General features: G+C 34.8%; 1 protein-coding gene across 1 annotated transcript in view; it reads right to left on the bottom strand.

Moving 5' to 3' along the window:
* The window catches only part of LOC148945273 (uncharacterized), a 142,926-nt gene that overhangs the window by 102,584 nt on the left and 19,189 nt on the right, over positions 1–21,153 (bottom strand). Inside the window, exons 5-10 of the mRNA XM_089098996.1 lie at positions 12,627–12,890; positions 10,662–10,809; positions 8,156–8,273; positions 6,776–6,927; positions 1,947–2,074; positions 832–1,006 (exon numbers count right to left, since the gene is read on the bottom strand). Coding sequence (XP_088955122.1) covers positions 832–1,006; positions 1,947–2,074; positions 6,776–6,927; positions 8,156–8,273; positions 10,662–10,809; positions 12,627–12,890 — 985 coding nt within the window. The remainder of the gene's footprint in view (positions 1–831; positions 1,007–1,946; positions 2,075–6,775; positions 6,928–8,155; positions 8,274–10,661; positions 10,810–12,626; positions 12,891–21,153) is intronic.

Genomic DNA, 21,153 nt, shown 5'->3' with positions numbered 1-21,153 from the left:
ATGTTTTATTTAGTGTTTATCTTTTACCGGTTGATCGTTAACGATTCTAATAGTATATTAATGATTCTGAGTTTTATCCGAAAGTGATTATGCTTCTGCTCATAAGCTTTATGGACCACATGCATTTTTAGGAGCCATTGTCCCACCACGTGACATCACTGTCTTTGAAGCGGAGAAACTTAAAAGATGGTTTTCGACAGGTTTAAATCGATTGATAATCTTGGTATTTTCACTCGATAGTTTTTTTGGCCCCCTTTTGGCCAAAATTACTGTTTTCTGACGCAAAATGATAAAAAATAGTATTTTGCTGTTGAACAATCTCTTTGCTACTTAAAAGAGCACTAAAAATCAAATTCGAATGGGCCTCCGATATTTTAAAACTCTTGGTTTTATACAGTAACCCCGGAGAAAAGAAAACAAAGCACATCCGTAATCATCCTTCTCACGATCTCATGACACAAAATTTGACATTTTTGTAGATAGAGTCTTGAAATCTATGCAGTAAGGTGTAATTTTCATCAAGATCTCTTGTTCGTTTGTTTTTTCGGGGTCTTTTCCCTCTATTTGAAAATTCTGCAAATTTTCTCAGTTTCTCAACTCTTGGTGGGTAAATTGAAATTTAATGAATTTTAAATATTTAGGATAACCATAAATATTCAAATCTCTTGATGTATGTATTGTTATCAAAACCATTATTTAGAGTTCTTGTTGCGATTAGCACAAGTCACTCCTAACTTTCAGTTTGTCACTATGAACTGTCTGATCAACAAAAGATTACGCGTCTTTATCGAAAATCTGATAATGCCTAAATAGCATAAAAGTCATACTTACATCAACCACATTCAGCATAGCATGATGATGACTAATGGTGACAAAGCGATTAATCTGCGGCTGGACTATGAAAGAACCACCAAATCTTTTTACAAAATTGCTCTGAATGGCTAGATCAAGGCTCTTTGCTATCAGAGAGATCGACAACGGAGACGTGGCATTCGGAAAGACCTCTCTGAAATGATATTAACTAGATAAATGGCATAAACCATATTAATGCATCGTTGTGCTCGAGGCAAAATGGCCTTTTACGCATTATCGTGATTTTGAAAGAAGGCAAAAATAGGTTTCCAAATTTTCGTGATTTTTTCTTTTAAGAAAAAATTCCTGTTGACTATTTTTCTTTTGTATACATAGAAGCCAAAATTAAAAGGATATAGGTTAGCCAAAACAAGAAACAATCTTGACAAAACTACACAGCTTTATCTCGTTTGATATTATACAATTTAATTCAGTTAAAAAAATGGCCAATCTTCAAAGCCCATTTATTTTATTCCGACTTTTGCAACAATTTTATGGGAATTATAGGCCTACTGTAAACGTAAAGAGGATGGTAATTCAAAAGACTTACGTGAATAGAAAGCTAGGAAAAAAGTAGGGTATGTTTTCAGCGGGAAAAAAGAAAAGCTTGTAAAAACAAACTCAAAGTTTTTAGAGTGAATAAAAGGAAACATTTCCCTTGAAATGGTAAAAAAAACTAATTTTACCCTTGTAATTGTGTCATTGATTCCAGATTTTATTAAACAACGAAGGTTTGGATGTATAGGCTATTTTATAAGTTCATTTGGGTCTGTTTATTCTATTTTCAAGCAAAAAATCCACAATTAAAAGCAGGAAGATTAAAGTAGGAGATTTGACCTCACACATTTTAAAGACAGAAACCATAGAAGATGAACCAACGTAGCCCGTCGGGATTCCTATTCACAGTCCAAGCCCCAACCGAAAAGAACTGATTTGGAAGGTGAAACAACAGAATCCAAACCCTCATTTAAGTTTCTTATGTTTTTGGCAAAGTTCCAGCTGGCTTAGTTTAACTTTTTGTCTTGCAGCATCATGAAAACTATAATAAAGGTAGGCACTTAGGAAAATTAACACCAAAAGTAGAAAAAACTCACCCTGTGTTTGCCTTTGTAAACATGTCCATAGACGTTACTACGGGCGAATCAAGCTCATGGGTCAGCTCGAACTCTGTCCAACTATGGAGGTGCGTTACAGGTCTTGATTGAAGCAAGTATATTCTCCCCTAAAAAGGACCACAAGGGAGTGTCGATCACAAGTTAAAGACGAACAACTTCAAGACATATCACATAGGATAAACAGAGTCATACGTTTGAGAAAATTCATACGTTTACATTATAAGTCATTCGTTTGAGAAAATTTGTTAAGAGCCATAATTATGGGGAAAAAAAGATTTGTATGAGTGACGTCATATATGCCTCAGAAGTGATTGTATCGTTTTCAGCGTCTATTATGTAGGCAAAATTACACAAGAAATATATGACTGACAAGAAAAATCATAAGATTGACGTTATATTTATGAGTGCAATTTAAGGGAATAAATTACATCATCTCCAGCACCCCTCCTCCCCGGGGGGCGGGGTATCGTTTTTAGATCTATGACGCATACCACATTACAAAAGGAACATAGCTGAGCATAAATTACAAAGTGTAACTAGTCTATTTACAAATGGCGCTTTAAGTAGTTTCCTAATGCCTAGAGGACAAATGAACAACCTAGAACATCAAACATGACAAGACCGATCCAAGAAGCTAAGGTAAAGGGTATGGAAAAAATTTCTAAAGTAATGATAAACAAAAATGCAGAGCAAGTATATACAGTCAGAATACTTCCGTTAGCAACAATTACAACGAGTCAAAAACAAAAGTGAAGAAGGGAGAAACATACGGTTCCTCATCAAAAGTGAAGAACCAAGTAATATGCGGCTAAAAGATATGGCACAGCGAGAACAAGAAAATATGCGGTTAAAAGATAAGCGGCAGTGAGACTTACAAGCAACTGCGAGAAAGTGAGGATCAGAACGTGTCAAAAATTGAGTAAAAACAAAGAATTGTGCTGTTAGAAGACAAGCGACGGCAAAAATCCGAACGAGTCAAAAATGAAAGTGAAGAAGAAAGAATGATTACGTTAGAAGAAAAACACCATCACAATCTTCAATGCCAACAAAATGTGGCGGCAAAATCCAGTACAAACTACAAAGATGTCATAAACAACGCAACTGTTCATTACTAAAAGGATTAAAGAATAATAAGGCTCCAGATGCTGATAGAGTGGTAAATGAGTTTCTTAAATATGGTGGCTCTGAGGTTAGAAATAAGTACTGAAGATTATGAATATGATTTTTGAAAAAGGGGAAGTACCTAACGATTTTAGGAAAACCTTAATTAAGCCACTCTATAAGAAAGGTGATAAAAGAGAGTGTGGTAATTATCGAGGCATTAGTCTGGTCTTTGTATGTAGTAAATTAATTAGTAATATGATACTTTTTAGACTGAGAGATGCCGTAGACAAAGTTTTAAGAGAAGATCAGTGCGGTTTTAGAAAAGGTAGAGGATGTGTCGACCAGATTTTCACTCTTAGGCTAATAATTGAGAAGTGCCTGAGCTTTCAAACACCTTTGGTCCTCAGTTTTATAGATTATGAGCAAGCCTTCGATTCTGTTGATAGAAAAATACATTAAAGTGATTAGTGCTATATACGAGAATAGCACTGCTGCGGTTAAGGTAGGAAATGAGGTTAGCAGCTGGTTTTGTATTAAATCAGGCGTTAAGCAGGGTTGTGTTCTATCTCCTTTTATAGGGATCATTTTGATGGACTTTGTCTTAAGGAGCAAAGTAAAGGCAATGGGAGACCACGGAATTAATGGGGAGGAAAAAGTCTCCTGGACTTAGATTATGCTGATGATTTAAGCATCCTAGATGAAAGTGTGAGCAAAATGAATGAAGTTTTAGAGGTTTTGCGAGTTCAGGGTGCTAGAATTGGTTCGAAAATTAATGTTAGGAATACTAAGTCACTAAGGCTAGGAATAAGTGAAGATGAAAAGGTGACCTTGGGTAATGAAAAGATTGATCAGGCGGGCAGCTTCACTTACCTTGGTAGTATTATTAGTAAAGCTGGTGGGAGCAGTGAAGATGTTAAAAATAGAATAGCCAAGACTCAGGGTGTTTTTTCACAGTTAAAAATAGTTTGGAAGAATAGGAAGATAGGTCTACAAACCAAGATTAGAATATTAGAAGCTACAGTGATGACAGTGGTCAAATTTGGCTCTGAAGCATGGACACTCCAAAAACCGGATGAAGATTTGCAAGATGTTTTCCAGAGAAATTGCTTAAGGATTGTTCTGGGTACCCAGCTGACTGACTGTATTTCAAACAATAGGCTATACAAAAAATGTGGTTCAATACCGCTCTCTAGGGCTATAATGAAAGAAAGGTTGAGGTGGTTAGGGCACATTGTGCGGATGAAGGATGACAGATTGCCGAAGATTGTTCTTTTCGGTCAACCATCTAGGGCTAAACGGAAAGCTGGTCGTCCCCGTCTGGGGATGGGAGGACGTCATAAATAAAGATTTAAAGGAAATGGGAACTTCGTGGGCGGGTGTAAAAAGGGAGGCTTTGAATAGATTGGGGTGGAGGAGGAGTGTGCGTATCTGTGTTGGCCTCAGGCAGCTTGGTGCTGCGGTGAGTTGTTAGTAGTAGTAGTAGTAGTAGTAGTAGTTCATTACAAGTCATTGGGACCCTTCAACGTTCTATATGTTCCCTGGGGACCCCTACATTTTTCCGAAGCAAGAGTTGCAAACAAAGCTGACTCATTTGGAGCTTGCTACTTACAACGAGAATCAGGATGAATAAAAGCCTACCAATTGCCGAATGCCGGGGCCAGGCCTCAAAATCGGCTACATAGTTTTTTTTCGTAACTGGCGTATTGACATTCTGACCACTAAAACGATCTAAAAAGGTCACAACTTGAAGGAAAAATTTGCATTTTTCCCATGGTGGTTGTATCAAACCTATGGTAACGCTATGACATCAAGAAGAGGCTCACATTGTCTGCGGTTACAAGATAAGTGACAAAGAGCATCAATATAGATAAGCCTGTTGCGTAGCCATGACAGGACCTGGTCTTGAAATCAACTACAGACTTTTTTTTCTTCTTAAAACTGGCAAATTGACATTTCTGACCACAAAAACAATCTAAATAGGTCACAATTTTAAGAAAGAATTCGCATTTTTCCCAGGGTGACTGTATCGAATCTGTGATGACGTCATTACATCAAGAAAAGGCTCAAATTGTCTTCGGTTAAAAGACAAGCAGCAATGAAAATCCATATAGAAAAAAAGCTATGTATGCGATTTCAAGACTGAGCCCAATAAATCAGCACGCGGAAGGTTAGTATATATTGATTTTTGTTTTCGCTTGTCTTCTAACTGCAGATAATGTGAATTTTTTCTTGATGTCATGGCGTCAGTTTAGGTTTGATGCAACCACCCTGTAAAAATAATAAAAAGGAATATAATTCTAACAAAAATATTTTTTTAAATAAATACACAGTTGCTCGTTTAAAGGGTATATAGATATTATTTATTCTTTTGTTTTGAGTCATGAGCTGTAAATAAGCAAAACAATTGATTTAAGGAAATCTGGCATTAATTCTATTCCTCCTTCCTGTTAATACATCAAAGAATTATGCATTTTATAGGATTTGTTTTCTTCTGGAACTCGTTGTGGTTCTCACTCTTGCTTCTCTTCTAACCGCAGATTCAATTTATGTTCCCATCTATTCTTTGTGATACTAGTTGTCAAATGTCTTCTAGCCGCAGATCTCGCTTGTACTTCATTTTTGGACATCATTACCTCTGACTGTTTTCTGTTGAATTTAAAAATTATGTCGTGAATTCAATTTTTCCTATCTGTTTTTTCCTTCTATTTTTTGCAGATACTAAAATAACACGTTCATTATTCAATTGTAATTTTCTGCAAAGCAGTTTGTCACCTTGTGTAATTTTGCAGGCGTCATAGATATTAAAAATGGCACCACTCCTGGGATGGAAATTATTCAATTTGTGCTTTTGAAATGTGCAAATATATATGATGTTACTAATATGAATTTTTTTTTCAAAATTAAGGCTCTAAACGAATTTTCTCAAACTCGTTCCCTATCTAAATCGCTTTTTTCCGGCAAGAAAATGTCAGGGTGCCAGTTTTCAAAAAAAAAAAATGTGGAGCCGTTTTCGAGAAAAAAAGAAATATATATCTATATAAACTAATATAAACGTAGTTTAAACGTAGTTATATTGCACATAAACGTAGCTTATGTGCAACAAAGTTTTTTTTGCGTTCTAGTAAACGTGGTTTCTATTTAACGACAATTTTAACAAAAATTTCTGCTATTATCTGAAATATGAGAAACGAATATTAATATAATTTTTTTTTCATATTTTATAAATAGTTTTCTTAGGTGAAAATTTGTATTATTTTTTTGAACAATATTCTGTAATGTTTCTATTCAGCTGTTTTTGTTTGTTTTTTTTTTCTGGTCCTGAAATACTAACTTTGAACTTATGCTTTCGAAAGGTTATCTATTACACAATTTACTTTTTCATATTATTGCATTTTGATTATTGAGAAACGTGCAAAATAAACTTACGTTTCTCACAGTAAGATTTTTTGTATTGTTTGATACACAGGAATTTTCCCAGAAAGTTGGAAAGGAGTTTAGAAAATATTCTGATCATCAGAAGAAGTTCAGAAAGCTAGATTTTGACGAGAATATATTCTTTTTTCAACTTCCAATTCGGGCTACCCAGTTTTGCATATTTGTATGTTCCAGGAGCATTTTGGTGTGCCCGGGCTGTTTATAATAATCTTTCTGTATTGACAATAAATACAAAATAAAACTAAAAATGATAAACCAAGATAAATCACCTTCGATATAGCAAACTCATCATCACGAGGATTCCCAAAGTATTTCTCAGTTAGAATACCAAGCTCTCCAAGTCTAATTGCAGTGTTGTCATCTAAACAATCGTTTGAGCGGTCATTTAAAGGAACTTCCACCTCTTTAGTATTTCCTTGTTCTGAAATGAAAATGACAGTAATTTCAGCATTAGAGCCTTCAAGCTGCATCACTGTTTTTACAGACTAAGTAAAGCTACCCTTTGCGGGTAAAAAAAAAAGCAAGCAAAGAAGAGTGAAAAATTAAGCAAAGTTAAAGAGAGTGTCAAGAGTCAGATAATGAAAATTTATAGGCCAAGAGCCTGAAAATTTAACGCTAATGACCTACTTACACCTTTTAAAGCTACTACAAGAACAACTAATTTTTAGGTCACCTGAGGTGAATACGAATGCAAACACTAATCTTCCATCCAACTCTGTTTAACACTATTTATTTCAAGGTTATCTCCCCCAAATCACAAGGGAATTAATTTTTTTTTAAGTCTAATCCTCTTCCAGTTTTGAGCGTAGATACTTGTTTTTAACCTCATTGTGGGTAATCTGATAAAACTAGAACTTTCAATTTCCAATCGAATGAGCTCCTTTCGAAGTTTCTACAACTCCTTCTATACGCAGTGCCTTAGTCAGAAGAGACCAAAAATAATAAATTGTACCCCCGTTTCTCTTTCCTTAGGCAGCGCAATAGCGCTGACTATGATACTCGTACAATCTCTGAAAAACACCTAGGAGACCCTCTTGCAAGGACTTTTTCTTTAAGGGTAGTGTAATTTTTCAAGGGTAGTGTAAACCAAAATAGAATCTTTAACTAAAATGCAAGAAAAGTCCCTTAAAAGGAATACATTTTTTTATGAGTTGGAAATTCTGCTGAATTTCCAGGTAAAAGTCTATCTTTTGTTTATAGACTGTTTTCTTCTGCTATTAGTTCATTATTATTTTAAATAATTAGTTCATATATAGTTATAAATTTCAGATATGGCCCTGAATTTAATCGGTTGAAAGTATTTTGTGTGATCATATCATGCATGTTCACGTCAAAAATTCCCTAGCCCCCCTCCTGAAACTTAAAATATTTTGGCATAAAACATTCATTCGATTCTTGACTGATCGAGAAAATAGTGGCTAACAGGATTCATAACGACATAGAAAAAGGGAAAAAAAGAAACAAATAAAACACCTATCGTTGTCAATTCTCCAAAAATTAAATTGGCCATTTTTTCACAGATAGATTGAACATAGACAATCTCTTTAATGAGTCAGTCATGTTTACGGTTATGTTACTGATTATTATGGTGATAAGTAAAGTGTGAAAAATATGGGAGAAAGAAATAGAAAATAGTCAGAAATATTTACCATCGCAAATGATCTTTAGGTCCTTCTTCCCAACTTGTCTTTCTAGCAAAGCTAATTCATTTTTGTGATTCCGCGAAAGAATGATCGTATCTGGCTCAGCTCTGCCGGAAACAACAGACTAAAAAGAAAAAAATAAGCACATTTAAAAGTGTTCATCTATTTACAGGGGTAGAGGTAAGTGGGATTGATATTGTAATAAGACAGAAAATAAAATAACCCTCTTAGTTAGGGAAAATGCTACATTTGATATCATTTTTGTTCCTCATCATATCTTTTAGAAATTAAGAGTAATCATTTCTAGAATTTCAATAAAACTAGAACCAGGACAGAGTTAAAAAAAAAAACTTTTCTGTTCTTTTTTTTCCTTTTTTTTTAATTTCAGATATGCCCCTGAATTTAATCTGTTGAAATAATTTTGTGTGATCATATCATGCACGTTTACTTCAAAAATCACTCAGAACCCTCATGAGAATTAAAATATTTTGGCATAAAAAATAACTCTTTTGCTTGATGCATCGAAGTCCCAAAGTTTTCTTGAAGTCAAAACTGTGGGTAGCTACAGCTATCCTTAAAGTTCGTTGGAGGTTACCTGTAGTCAAAGTAGAATCGAAAAAGAAACTTGATTTATTTTAATATTACTTCTCGTTGCATTTACGATTTTACATGATATGCATTCAATAATCAAATAGTTCGTAGCAACGAACTGTAAGTAACGAGCGACCTGGCTCAATAGTAATCGAAACTCTAAAAAACGGAACTTTGATAACAATAGATATAACAAAAAATTGGCTTATTATGCTGATCCCAAATATATAAGATTCATTAAGTTTAGTCTTTTTTATAAAAATCGTACCATCAGATTCAGCGTATCAAAGCACCCTACTGTAGAAGTTTGAAGCTCCTATCTCTAAAAATGTGGAATTTTGTAATTTATGCCAGAAGAAATACCATGGATGCGTGTTCATTTGTTTGTTTTTTGGTTTCCCCAGGGGGATCGTATCGACCAAGTGGGCCTAGAATGTTGGGAGAGGGTTCATTCTAACGGAAACGAAGAAAATTTCTAGTGCCCTTTTTAAATGACCAAAAAAATTAGAGGGCAACTAGGCCCCCTTCTATGCCACTTTTTTCCCAAAATCGACCAATCAAAATTTTGAGATAGCCATTTTGTTCAGCATAGTTGAAAGGCCTTATAAATATGTCCTTGGAGAAAACATGCTAACCCCACACCCCTGAGGAAAGGTCTTCAAATTATAAAAATTTTCCACTGTTTACGTATAGTATTTTTTATTTAAAAGTATGCATACATTTTTCGGGTGGGGAGAGGAGGACGAATTTTCTTCTGGGGGATTTTGCACAGGGATAATTTTCCATGGAGAGGGGAGTTTCAGGGGGAAGCTTTTCAGGAGAAATTTTACACTGGGTGAATTTGACACAATTCCTATACTAAATTTCTTTATTTGTCTTGATTTCTTTTCAATTTTACGAATGGAGATGTTAAGGGTAATTGTACGGGGCAAATTTTCACCAAGATTGACTTGCCCAGAGGATGCTTACGTGGGGAGTGGGTGTTTCCGTGGGCATGGGGAGTTTCTGTGGAGGTGGAGCCAGATATCCTGGCGTTGTTTAAAATACGATCAGAAATTAAATAAAAAAGACAAGTTTTTCAACTGAAAGTGAGGAGCCATATTAAAGCTTAAAACGAACATAAATTATAAAGTACAAGAGGGGGACTGCCCACTCCTCAACATTTCGCTCTTTATGCTAAAGTTTAAATTTTGTCCCAATTATTTAAAAACGACTCCTGAGACACAAGGGCCATTTAAATAGAACAATAAGTAACTTTTTTTAAAGTCCCAAAAAACTTTAGCGTGAATATCAAGGTATTGAGCAGGGGGCAAGCCCCCTCATATATGTTATAATTTCTGTTTGTTTTAAGCTTTAATGTGGCTCCTTACTTTCAGTAGAAAAAAACTTGTTTTTTTATTTAATATTAACTATAAAACAAAAGTTCCACTGTATCAAAGTAGTATTTATTTTAAAGGGTCGTCAAGCGTTTGCTGTGATACTTCCAATACTACGATGGAACCTCAAAGGATATCCAAACATAAAATTAAAAAAAAAACACTCAAAATCTCTAAAAACAAAACATAGGTAGAAGCTGCTGAAACATGGTTTTTACATTTGCCTTTAAAAATATTGTTTGTTTTAACTGCCAATCGCTAAAAATCTTACATCCTCTATTAAGTTTAAAAAGATTTCCTTATCCTTAAAATGATTTCCTTATCCTCTTTTTGGGAATATAATGAACCAAAGGCTTGGTTGGCTGCTTATTGGAATTCAATTACCAATTGCTAAGATTAAGCGTCAATAGCATTTTTGTGTTCGCCTTCAATTCAAACACATTGACATTAAATCAGTTTTAATTTTTTTAACCAACAATTTAAAAATAATTATCTTTTGTAATTCGTAAACTTGTCGTTGTTTCTTAAGAAAAAAAACAGCTAACCTCTCCAAGTCCATAATTACTAGTAATAATAACTTTCGCAGGATTGCCAGTTGCAGGATCACAAGTAAACATAACACCCGCGACATCTGAATCAATCATCGCTTGTACAACTACAGCAATTGATGTCTGAATTGGTTGACCATGGTGTCTAAAATTAAATGGACCATACAAAATTACAAAATTTATTTCTTTGGTGAAAAGAAGAAAGAGAGAATAAAAGCTAACAAGGAATACGAAAAACTGCAAAAGGAGCCACCGAAAAAGTAAAACTGAAGAGGAGATAAAAGCTCACAGAAAAAAGTGGATATAATGCAAAGTGATGGTCCAGTTTCTAATTGTGGTTGACGACGTAGTTTCTGCAACAACAAGAGCCCAATTTTCCAAATAAGATAATTTGCACGGCCAAGTGGAACGAATGGGCCAAAATGCACCCATTATGTCCCAGTGATGATTATCACTTTACCTAGTGACCTTGGATGAAGAAATCAACAGGTGAGACAATCTCTTAGCGGGATAACCCCTCAGTTTTTTCTTGTGCAATACAGTCTTGTTTACTATGACCAACAAAATGCAGGCCGACCCCGAATTGTGCAAGATGAGGTCATTAGAGAGGATTCAGAGGAAATTGGGACTTCATAGGAGGTAAAGTGGGAAGCTTCGAACAGCAGGTCTGTTGAACAGTGGGGGCTGGAGAAGAAGCATGCGCACTTGTTGTGGCCTTAGCCAGAATGTCGATGCGATGAGCTGTTAGTGGCAGTAACAGTAGAAGTAATATATGTCAATTAGGGCCTTCATGTCGTTTTTGATAAGCGGTGGCACACGGAGAGAGAGCTCTCTGACAGGAGATTCAACGTAAAAGGAAGTTTTTAAATTGAAAGCAACGAGCCACCTTTAAACTTAAAACGGCAAGAAATCCTATACATCTACCCTCCCCTCGTTATGGTAAAGTTTATAACGCTTTACTGGATGCATTGTTGACTATAACAAATTGGTTAGTAAGTAATTGCAGGTGTTTTATTTATATATTACCTTTCGAAACATTTGAACTGAAAATTGTATTATCGAATTATTATGTGTATTAATAAGCCTTTTTATTTTTGAATCATTTTGAAAAACAGCTTTAATCTCATTCTCATTTCCTATGCCTTAATGTTGCTCTTTGTTTGCAATTGAAAAGCAAAATAAAGTTTAACTTCTGTTCGTCTGCACTAGAATGACCAAGGTTATCCTCAATATGAGGGCGGGGATGCATTCTAAGTGTTTTCTTCTGCTCTATTCAAGTTTACTTCAATAGGTTAGTTTGTTTTATTTTATCACTTAAAACCCCTTGGCAAAAGTCCTTGCTGAAATATCGGCTTTCGTCAATTTCGTATCTTTTCTGTCCATTAGCTGACAGTACAACCGTTTTCCTCGGCTATTTTGTTGTATTATTCATTTCTTTTTTTATTGTTTGCCATATGAGGGCGGGTTTGCAGCCCCTCAGCCCTCCACTTTTTGTCAAAGTTTAATATTTGCAAAACAATGTCACCGGGAATAGGGGCTTTCAAAATAAAATGGAGTTTTTCTATATGTATTTCCGCAATTGGAGGGAACTTGCAATTCCTCAACATCCAAACTGCATGCTTAATCCTATATTCATCGACATGTGTTCATATTCCTCAGTATATATATATATATATATATATATATATATATATATATATATATATATATATATATATATATATATATATATATATATATATATATATATATATATATATATATATATATATATATATATATATATATATATATATATATATATATATATATATATATATATTATATATATATATATATATATATATATATATATATATATATATATATATATATATATATATATATATATAAATTACAAAAAATAAATTGCGCAACAAAAGTTATTCAAGATACAATCAGGAATAAATAAAAAGCGTTTACCGTCGGTATTCAACACTTTCCAGTCTATAAGCAGATGCCCAGCAACGTAGGATTGCCTCCTCAATACTTTTGATCCCTTTACAATTTAAAAACGTCTCATTTTGTCCTGCTGCTGAAAGTAGTTTTGAATCTTCTCCAACAGCAGAAGAACGAACAGCAAAAGAGACATCATTAATGCCATCTTGAAATACTTCTTCTAAATTCACTTGGATAGCCTTTTGTACAGGATCACATATTTTGCTGTTCCCTATTGTAGCAACAACCCTAGATGAAAATTAAAGAAGGATGTTAAAAGCAACAATGGTTCGTACTCTACAATTTTTCTTAACAAAATAGAGCAAGATAGAGCAAAAAAAAATAGAGCAAAAAAGTGTGGTAGGTGTCTTAGCTTAGAAATACCAACGTTCTGACATAATCAAACCTTAGTATAAAATTCGGGTATAAGCAAAACTTTGTTTCACATTTGTGTTTTCGGCTCTAGTTTAAATTGATGTTTTGCCCTGTTTTTGGGCTGACAACGAAACATGAGTATTTCTTGTGTTACGAGTGATTATTTCTTAGCCCGAGATAGGTCAGAGAAGGCTGTCAGAGCTGAGTTTGTCAGCTTGGTTGAAAATGCTCCCCAGAGATAAGGAAATATAATAGCAGTAGTTTCCTATTGCCAATGTATGGCCGGCCAATTATGTGCTACAGACGTTTTCCCACAAGAACACATAGATTTAAGGCGAGTTCTCAGTTACCATATTAAACCGGGCTTCCTTTACAACGTCTTTTCAGTGGTCTTTACAGTGTCTTTGTGGCCTAGTCACTATCCCTATGTGGCATGTGACCAAGATTTGTGGCCTAGCCACTATTCCTATATAAAATTATTCTAAGGAAAATCCGTGGGCTGCACCCCGCACAAATATTAGGTAGTTAAAAGATTTTCATAGACATGGCATTATACCAAGGATATGATATTATGCACATTTTTGTTATTTTCTATAGATGGGTGGAAAAGTTCAAAGACTGATTAAACATTATTACCTCCTTGGAGAATCGCATCGTCACTATCCAGTGGATCTATTTGAACGGAATACTTGAATAAAAACAAATATTGTCCTGAAATATTGTCCGAAAATATTGTCCTGACACCCTTTTAAAAACCTGGACACAAATAGTACTGTTTGATTTAGTTTCATACCTCCTCTATTTGACCTGGAATGGAAAAGTTGGTACCATTCGCAAAAAAATCTGTTTACATACTTTGATACCTTGGATACACTTATGCTATTTTGAGTTGGTTGAATTTTAAGAGCAGAAGTAGCCCCGAAAGTTTTTGGGATACAGCTGAGATGCCTTATTGGAAATTAGCATTAACACAGTGCATTTTGATTAAATGTTAAGGCAACAGTTAGTTTTTTAAATATAATGGGAAAATGGGAGGGTCGGCGTGGGAGGGGGATTAGTTGCCCTCCAATCACTTTTGAATATTAAAAATGGCATCAACCCTTCCTATTTTCAATTGAATCAGCCCTTTTCGAAGTTCCTACGACAATTCCTTCGATACGAAGTGCCCTGGTCTAAACAACAACAAAAAATAATACATTATACCCACATTGATCTTTACTATAAAAATGTCAAGCCTTGCAAACACTTTCGACTATTAAAAAGGGCATTAGGCCTTTCGATTTCCAATCATATGAGCTCTTTTTGAGTTTCTACGACAATATTTTCTATAAACACCTTATATTCCCCCAGGGCATAAATTACAACCCTTACCCTAAGGGCTGTTAGTGTGGTTGTCATCCTCTAATACCTAATTTCCAGAACTTTTAACTACGTTAAACAAAATGGATATCTCAAAATTTTGATTGGATGTGTATTGGGAAGTGGTGGGCGTGAAAGGGGCGTCAGTCGCTCTCCAATCACTCGTGTTGGTTGCAGGGGTGCCTCGTCGTTAGGGGTATTAGTCGCACTCCAGCCAATTAATTAAAAAAACTTTCCGAAAAATAAGTTTTTCAAAGAAAAGTAAAGGCCATTTTAAACTTAAGCTCAGCAGATACAAATACCTTTTAAAATTTCAAACTCAAAACGAACAGAAATTACTATTAAAGAACAAACGAAACCCAAAATGAACAGAAATTAAATAAAAAAAAATCATAGCAAAAACATACAACAAGTAATAATATAAATGAATAAATAGATCTTAAAGCGAGCAATGCTTAGATTGAATATGAAAATCAAGCTTAAGACAAAAAAATATTTTCTGTTGAAGTATAAATGAAACTTAAAACGAGCAGAAATTAAATAAACAATCAATGCAAACAATAAAACGAGTGAAACTTAAATCAAATATGCAAATCAAGCTTCAAACGAACAAAAATCACTACAAACAAGAGTTAGGGTATGACCTCATTCGCTCACTGTAAAAGTCTAAAACCTACTGCGTCATTGGTGCTTTACTGAAAGCTATGTGCGTCTTGAACAGTCTTGGAAAGTATAAACAACATCCAATTGAATATTTGATGTATAATGATATTTACTGTTGAAATATCCATCCGTTCAAGAATTGATTTCACTGTAGTTGTATTTTTATTTTCAATGCTGTAAGAACCGGAAAAGGAAATATTTGTAATATAATCAGTTTTCAGTTAAGTGCCAATTACGGAGTAGACTTTTGGCTTTTATTTACAGTTACGAAAGGAGTCAGTGTCCAAACACTTGTTTGTAGTGAACTTGTTCGTCTTTAACAGCTTTAAAAAGAGCTAATAGATTAAACTGAATATTTTATGTATAATAATATGAATTGCTGAAGCTCTTCAGTTCAAAAAGTTACTATAATTTTAATGTTTATTTTCAATATTACGTACAAAAGAAAATAATTGTCATAAAATTAGTTTTAGGCCTTTTTTTGGCTTATTATGTCCTATACTGTGTTTTTATGAAGTGAAAAACAATAGCCCTAAGATTTACCATAACATTCAATGTTTTCTTCATTGCTAAAACTCTTTATGACTTTTTTATTTAACCAGGGCGATTTTCTTATCGCCCTAGTCTTAAAATTTCAGTCATAAGGTCTAAGAATTAGAAAAAGGTTCCTATTCTTCTCAAAACGTGGAGTGCTATCATCATACAGATGAGAATATTCAAATGAGCTGTCACTCGCCATAAATCGGAGCATAATCACAATCTCCGTGGTTCCGGAACCGGCATCTAATATCGCGATTCGGCCTCCCTGATTTACGGGAAAAAGTGACTGTGCTTGCGGGAAAGCTGTCGTTATCTGTAGGTCTTACTGCGCACCATAATTTACGTCGTTTTATGTAAATAATTTTTAAGTGTGCGAGTTTGCTTTTTTTTTTATGTTCTTGATGAACCCCGCTTCTTTTTCATAGTGGTTAATAAATAAACTATTATTATTATTACCTCACAGCAGAGGTGATTCTAAGGGGTCAGACAGTACTTTTTGGGACTAAACCGTATCAACTTGACTAGTAGCTCATTTTAAAGCCCTTTTTTATCTGATTCATAATATATACGTCTTACCGCGTTTAAAAGTCTTGTATTCAATTTAGTGAAAAACAATGGCCCTTAGATTTATCATGGAATTCAATATTTTCTGCATTGCTACAACTCTTTGTTACTTTCTTATCTAACCAGGGCGATTTTCTTATCGTCCTAGTCTTAAAAATTCCATCTAAAAGGTCAAAGAATAAGAAAAAGGTTCCTATTCATGTCAAAAAGTGGAGTGCTATCATTAGAGAGATAAGACATTTTAAATGAGCTGTCACTCGTCACAAATCAGAGCACAATTACAATTCGCTCACAGCAGAGGAGATTATTAGGGGTCAGACACTACTTTTTGGAACTAAACCTTAACTGCTTGACTAGTAGCTCATTTTAAAGCCCTTTTTTCTCTGATTCATAACATATACGTCTTACTGTGTTTAAAAGTCTTTAATTCTATTTAGTTCCCAAATAAAGTTTTTCTAAGAAATTCAAAATCCTTGTCTTACAAAAAACGGGGTTGGCCTTGCTTTGGCTTATTATGTCCTATACAGTGTTTTTATGAAGTGAAAAAACAATAGCCCTTAGATTTATCATGGAATTCAATATTTTCTTCATTGCTACAACCCTTTTTGACTTTCCTATCTAACCATGTTAATTATCTTATCGCCCTAGTCTTAAAATTCCATCTTCAAGGTCTAATAATTAGAAAAAGGTTCCTATTCATATCGAAACGCGGAGTGCTATCATCAGACAGATGAGACATTTCAAATGAGCTGTCATTCACCAAAAGTTAGTGCCCAACCACAATTAGCTCATGATTATTGGGCTTCACAACAACGCTCATTTAAATTGCTTTCAAAATATGGCCTTTACGTCTCGGTTGGACTGGATGTGCTCTTTATAGCGTTTTAAATTCGTGAAGAATTATAAGAAGTATTAAATAATTTTTTTTATATGAGAGTTGGGAACAAAATTAAACCTTAAAATTGTGAGAATGGGGTGTACCCCCTCCCCAACTCTCGCTCTTTACCCTTAAGTCTTCAAGATTTATAAAACTAGTTCTCATACAAAATCAATGACCCTTTCTTCAGGTTGAAATAACAATATTTTTTCGAGAGATTCCTTGCGTAATTATGGCTCGATCTCTTCACTTTAGAAATAGGAGTTACATTACCACTTAGTAGTCAAATTCCTTTTGTTTTATTTAATTTTACGCTTTTGTTTTTAATATGATTTTAATTGTATACTGAAAGTTACTGATGTCACAATTGGTGTAAGACTGGAAAGATTTACAGATTGGTTTGTTGTTGTCAGGCTACATACTCAATTTTGACTCCAAAATCAATGTTCCTATTTCTTATACTTGAGTTTTGGGTTTTTAGTAAAGTGCTAGTTTTCTATAATCCTAGAAATACAGGGAAACATAATTAGTTTGTTCATCTCTACTATGTTTATTGATATATATCAGACAGGCTGCGGAGTAATATTTTTTGTCAGTTTGACAAATTTTGAACTTCGCTCTCTACTTCCCTTGGAAAAACTTTGTTTTTTTTTAAATTAATTTGTTACAGGTGACATTCTGCAAATTCTGCTAATATTATTCAATGATACGTCCATAGTTTTTACAATTTCTGTGAAGATTTGGGCTTGCAGTGTATTGCTACTTTCGTCATCTGCCAAATTGTCAATTATATTTTCTTCGTCTCTGAAATTTAAGTGGAGATCGTTGAGTGGATCTTCACACTCCAAATCAATCGAACTGCAAAGAAAACTATTAATTGAAGGCACATCGGCCCGCAATTGAAACCATCTTCTTGTTTTTCTGAATTTAAAGGGCAAAATTTTTGTCTATCCGAGAATTTATCAAGAAAAACGTTTGAAAATTTGCCCAAATATATGTCTTCACCCTGTAAAGGGTACAAAAATTTAACTCCTGCTCTGACCATCAGTGAAAATAAGCGTCTAATGCACACCAAACTCGTTAACCAAAAAAAAATTCAAAATTTTGGCAGGAATCAAATAACCTGGATCCGTAAAAGTGTTGTCAAAAGGCCATTTCCTTGTTCAACCCTCGTCCCTGCGGGATTGATAATTTGTCAGAGCTCTATGGTGTGGGTATTCAGCTATCATATCTATTTACAACCATGAAATGTGACACTTTTACGAAACAAAACCAGATTATCTTCCAAATCAAAATTCTTTGGGTTTTTAAGCACTGTGTCAACTGATAATTTCTTAAAAGACGCAAAATTGAACTGACGTAAAATCGAGCATTCAAAGAGAAATTACAAAATAGGTGGGAACCAGCTTTACCCCCCCCACCCCACCACATATACTCCCTGTTTCTGACTGATCTCCAATCGCTTTCCACTTATAATAAATGAAAATAACTCTCATTTTCTGATCGAATAAGCACCCTCCAAAGTTTCTGTGACATTGAGGAGGAGATGGGGATAAGGAAGGGGCGGTTTTCCTCCAATACGGTTGATCTCACATAAAGACTCGCAGAATTACGGCTGAAAAATTGCAAAAACAAAAACAGGAGTCATGGCTGCAAAGGCAGCTGCAACCTAGAAAAGGGCAAACCAAAGCCCATAGTAACCGAAAGTTTAAAAACGGGTTTAAAAAAAACTACCTAGTGAAATAACATTGCTATGTAACACTGATTCAGGATCGAATGAGGACACTCCAAAGTTTCTTTGACCTTGAGATGGGGATAAGGAAGGGGTAGTTTTCTGCCTATACGATTAATCTCAAATTACGTCTTGCAGCATTACGGCTGAAAAATTGAAAAACAGGAGTAATGGATGAAGCGGTAGCTGCTACATAGTAAAGAGCAAACCACAGCCCATAGTAGCCGAAAGTTAAAAAACACGTTTTGAAAAAAAAAATACCTATTGAAAGAAAATTGCTATGTAACACTGATTCAGGAAGGGTAACTACTATTTCGTTTTGTCTTAAAAGTAAAAGTTTATTGCAAAAAAATCTATGGTTCACAAAAAAAATGCTTGAAACCCCTCGAAAAAGGCATCAGATCAAAATTAAAACTGTACCATTGGAATCAGTATGGTTGAAAACCTTAAATAGGGCGATAACAGTCCCCCTCCTTGATAAACAAGGAAAATGAATTTTTTGCATGGGTAGCACTGATATGTCTTCCGTTTTTTCTTTTTTGTTCTAGCAGGGCTAAGGGGTCAGAGGCGGATCCAGGATTTTTTTTAGAGGGGGGCGCAAAGTAGGTTGATCCGAAAAAAAAATTGGGGGGGGGCAAAATAGATTGATCCGATAAACTTGCGTTAGGAGCAAGTTTAGCTAACGCAAACTTGAATTAATTAAGTAAATTACACTACTTTAGACTACGCTAGGGGGGCGCGCACCCCGCCCCCCCCTGGATCTGTCACTGTAGGGGGTGACTGGAACATCATAGAGAGGTGTGTAATAGCTCATTCGAACGGAAATTAAATTTGCTAGTGCCATTTTTAAGTGACCCATAAGATTGGAGGACAACTAGCCCCCCCCCCTGAGGGCCCACTTCTCCCAGAGTCATCCAATCGTAATTTTGAGATAGCCATTTTGTTCAAAATCGTCCAGATGTCAAATATCTTTGGCTTTGGTGATGATATGACCCTTCATAGTTCCTGGAAAAGGGCTGGAATCTGGGGAAAGGGCTGCGCTTGTTTTCTGTAATATTACAAACAGAAGGTAATATCTAATGTTCTTTTATTTGCATTAGTTTTATTGATATACGTTAGATAGACTGTAAAGTAATAATTATGTTCGTTTTAAGTTTCAACTTCGCTCTTTACTTCCCTCGGAAAAACTTGTTTTATGTAATTATTTCTATAATGGGCTATTACTTCAGGCTGGTGTTTGCCCAGTGGACGAGCCAACACTGATCTTAAGGTGGTATATGGCACCCTTGTTCTCATTCTTTGACCTTAAGGATGGAAATTTAAGACTAGGGCGTTAAGAAAATCGCCTTGGGTAAATAAGAAAGTCACAAAGAGCTGTAGCAATGAAGAAAATATTGAATTCCATGACAAATCCAAGGACTATTGTTTTTAATTAATAAAATACCGTATATGGCATATTAAGCCAAAGCAAGGCCGTTTTCCACTTTTTTGTAAGAAAAGGATTTTGAATTTCTTAGAAAAACTTTATTTGGGAAATAAATTGAATTCAAGACTTTTAAACGTGGTAAGACGTAAATATTATGAATCAGAAAAAAATGGGCTTTAAAATAAACTACTAGTCAAGCAGATACGGTTTAGTCCCAAAAAGTAGTGTCTGACCCCTTAGAATATCCTCCGCTGTGAGCCAATTGTGATTGTGCTCCGATTTGTAGCGAGTGACAGCTCATTTGAAAGGTCTCATCTGTCTGATGGTAGCACTCCTCGTTTTGACAAGAATAGGAACCTGTTTCTCATTCCTTGACCTGACAGATGGAATTTTAAGACTAGGGCGATAAGAAAATCGCCCTGGTTAAATAAGAAAGTCACAAAAAGCTGTAGCAATGGATAAAATATTCAATTGCATGATAAATGTAAAGGCTATTGTTTTTCACTTCATAAAAACACTGTATAGGGCGCAATAAGCCAAAGCAAGGCCACCGCCCGATTTTTTGTAAGACAAGGATTTTGAATTTCTTAGAAAAACTTTATTTGGGAGCTAAATTGAATTCTAGACTTTTAAACGCGGTAAGACGTATATATTATGAATCAGAGAAAAAAGAGCTTTAAAATGACCTACCAGTCAAGCAGATAAGGCTTAGTTCCAAAAAGTAGTGTCTGACCCCTTATAATCTCCTCTGCTGTGTACGAATTGTGATTATGCTCTGATTTGTGGCGAGTGACAGTTTATTTGAAATTTCTCATCTGTCTGATGATAGCACTCCACGTTTTGACAAGAATAGGAATCTTTTTCTCATTCTTTGACCTTATAGATGGAATTTTAACACTAGGCCGATAAGAAAATCGCCCTGGTTAAATAAAAACGTCACAAAAAGTTAGCAATAAAGAAAATATTGAATTTGATG

Source organism: Artemia sp. Qi Xiang Cuo, chromosome 13 (genome assembly GCF_049724085.1).
Source record: "Artemia sp. Qi Xiang Cuo chromosome 13, ASM4972408v1, whole genome shotgun sequence".
Lineage (NCBI taxonomy): Eukaryota > Metazoa > Arthropoda > Branchiopoda > Anostraca > Artemiidae > Artemia > Artemia sp. Qi Xiang Cuo.
The sequence above is the reverse complement of the archived record's forward strand: the minus strand, read 5'-3'. Positions and strand labels throughout refer to the sequence as shown.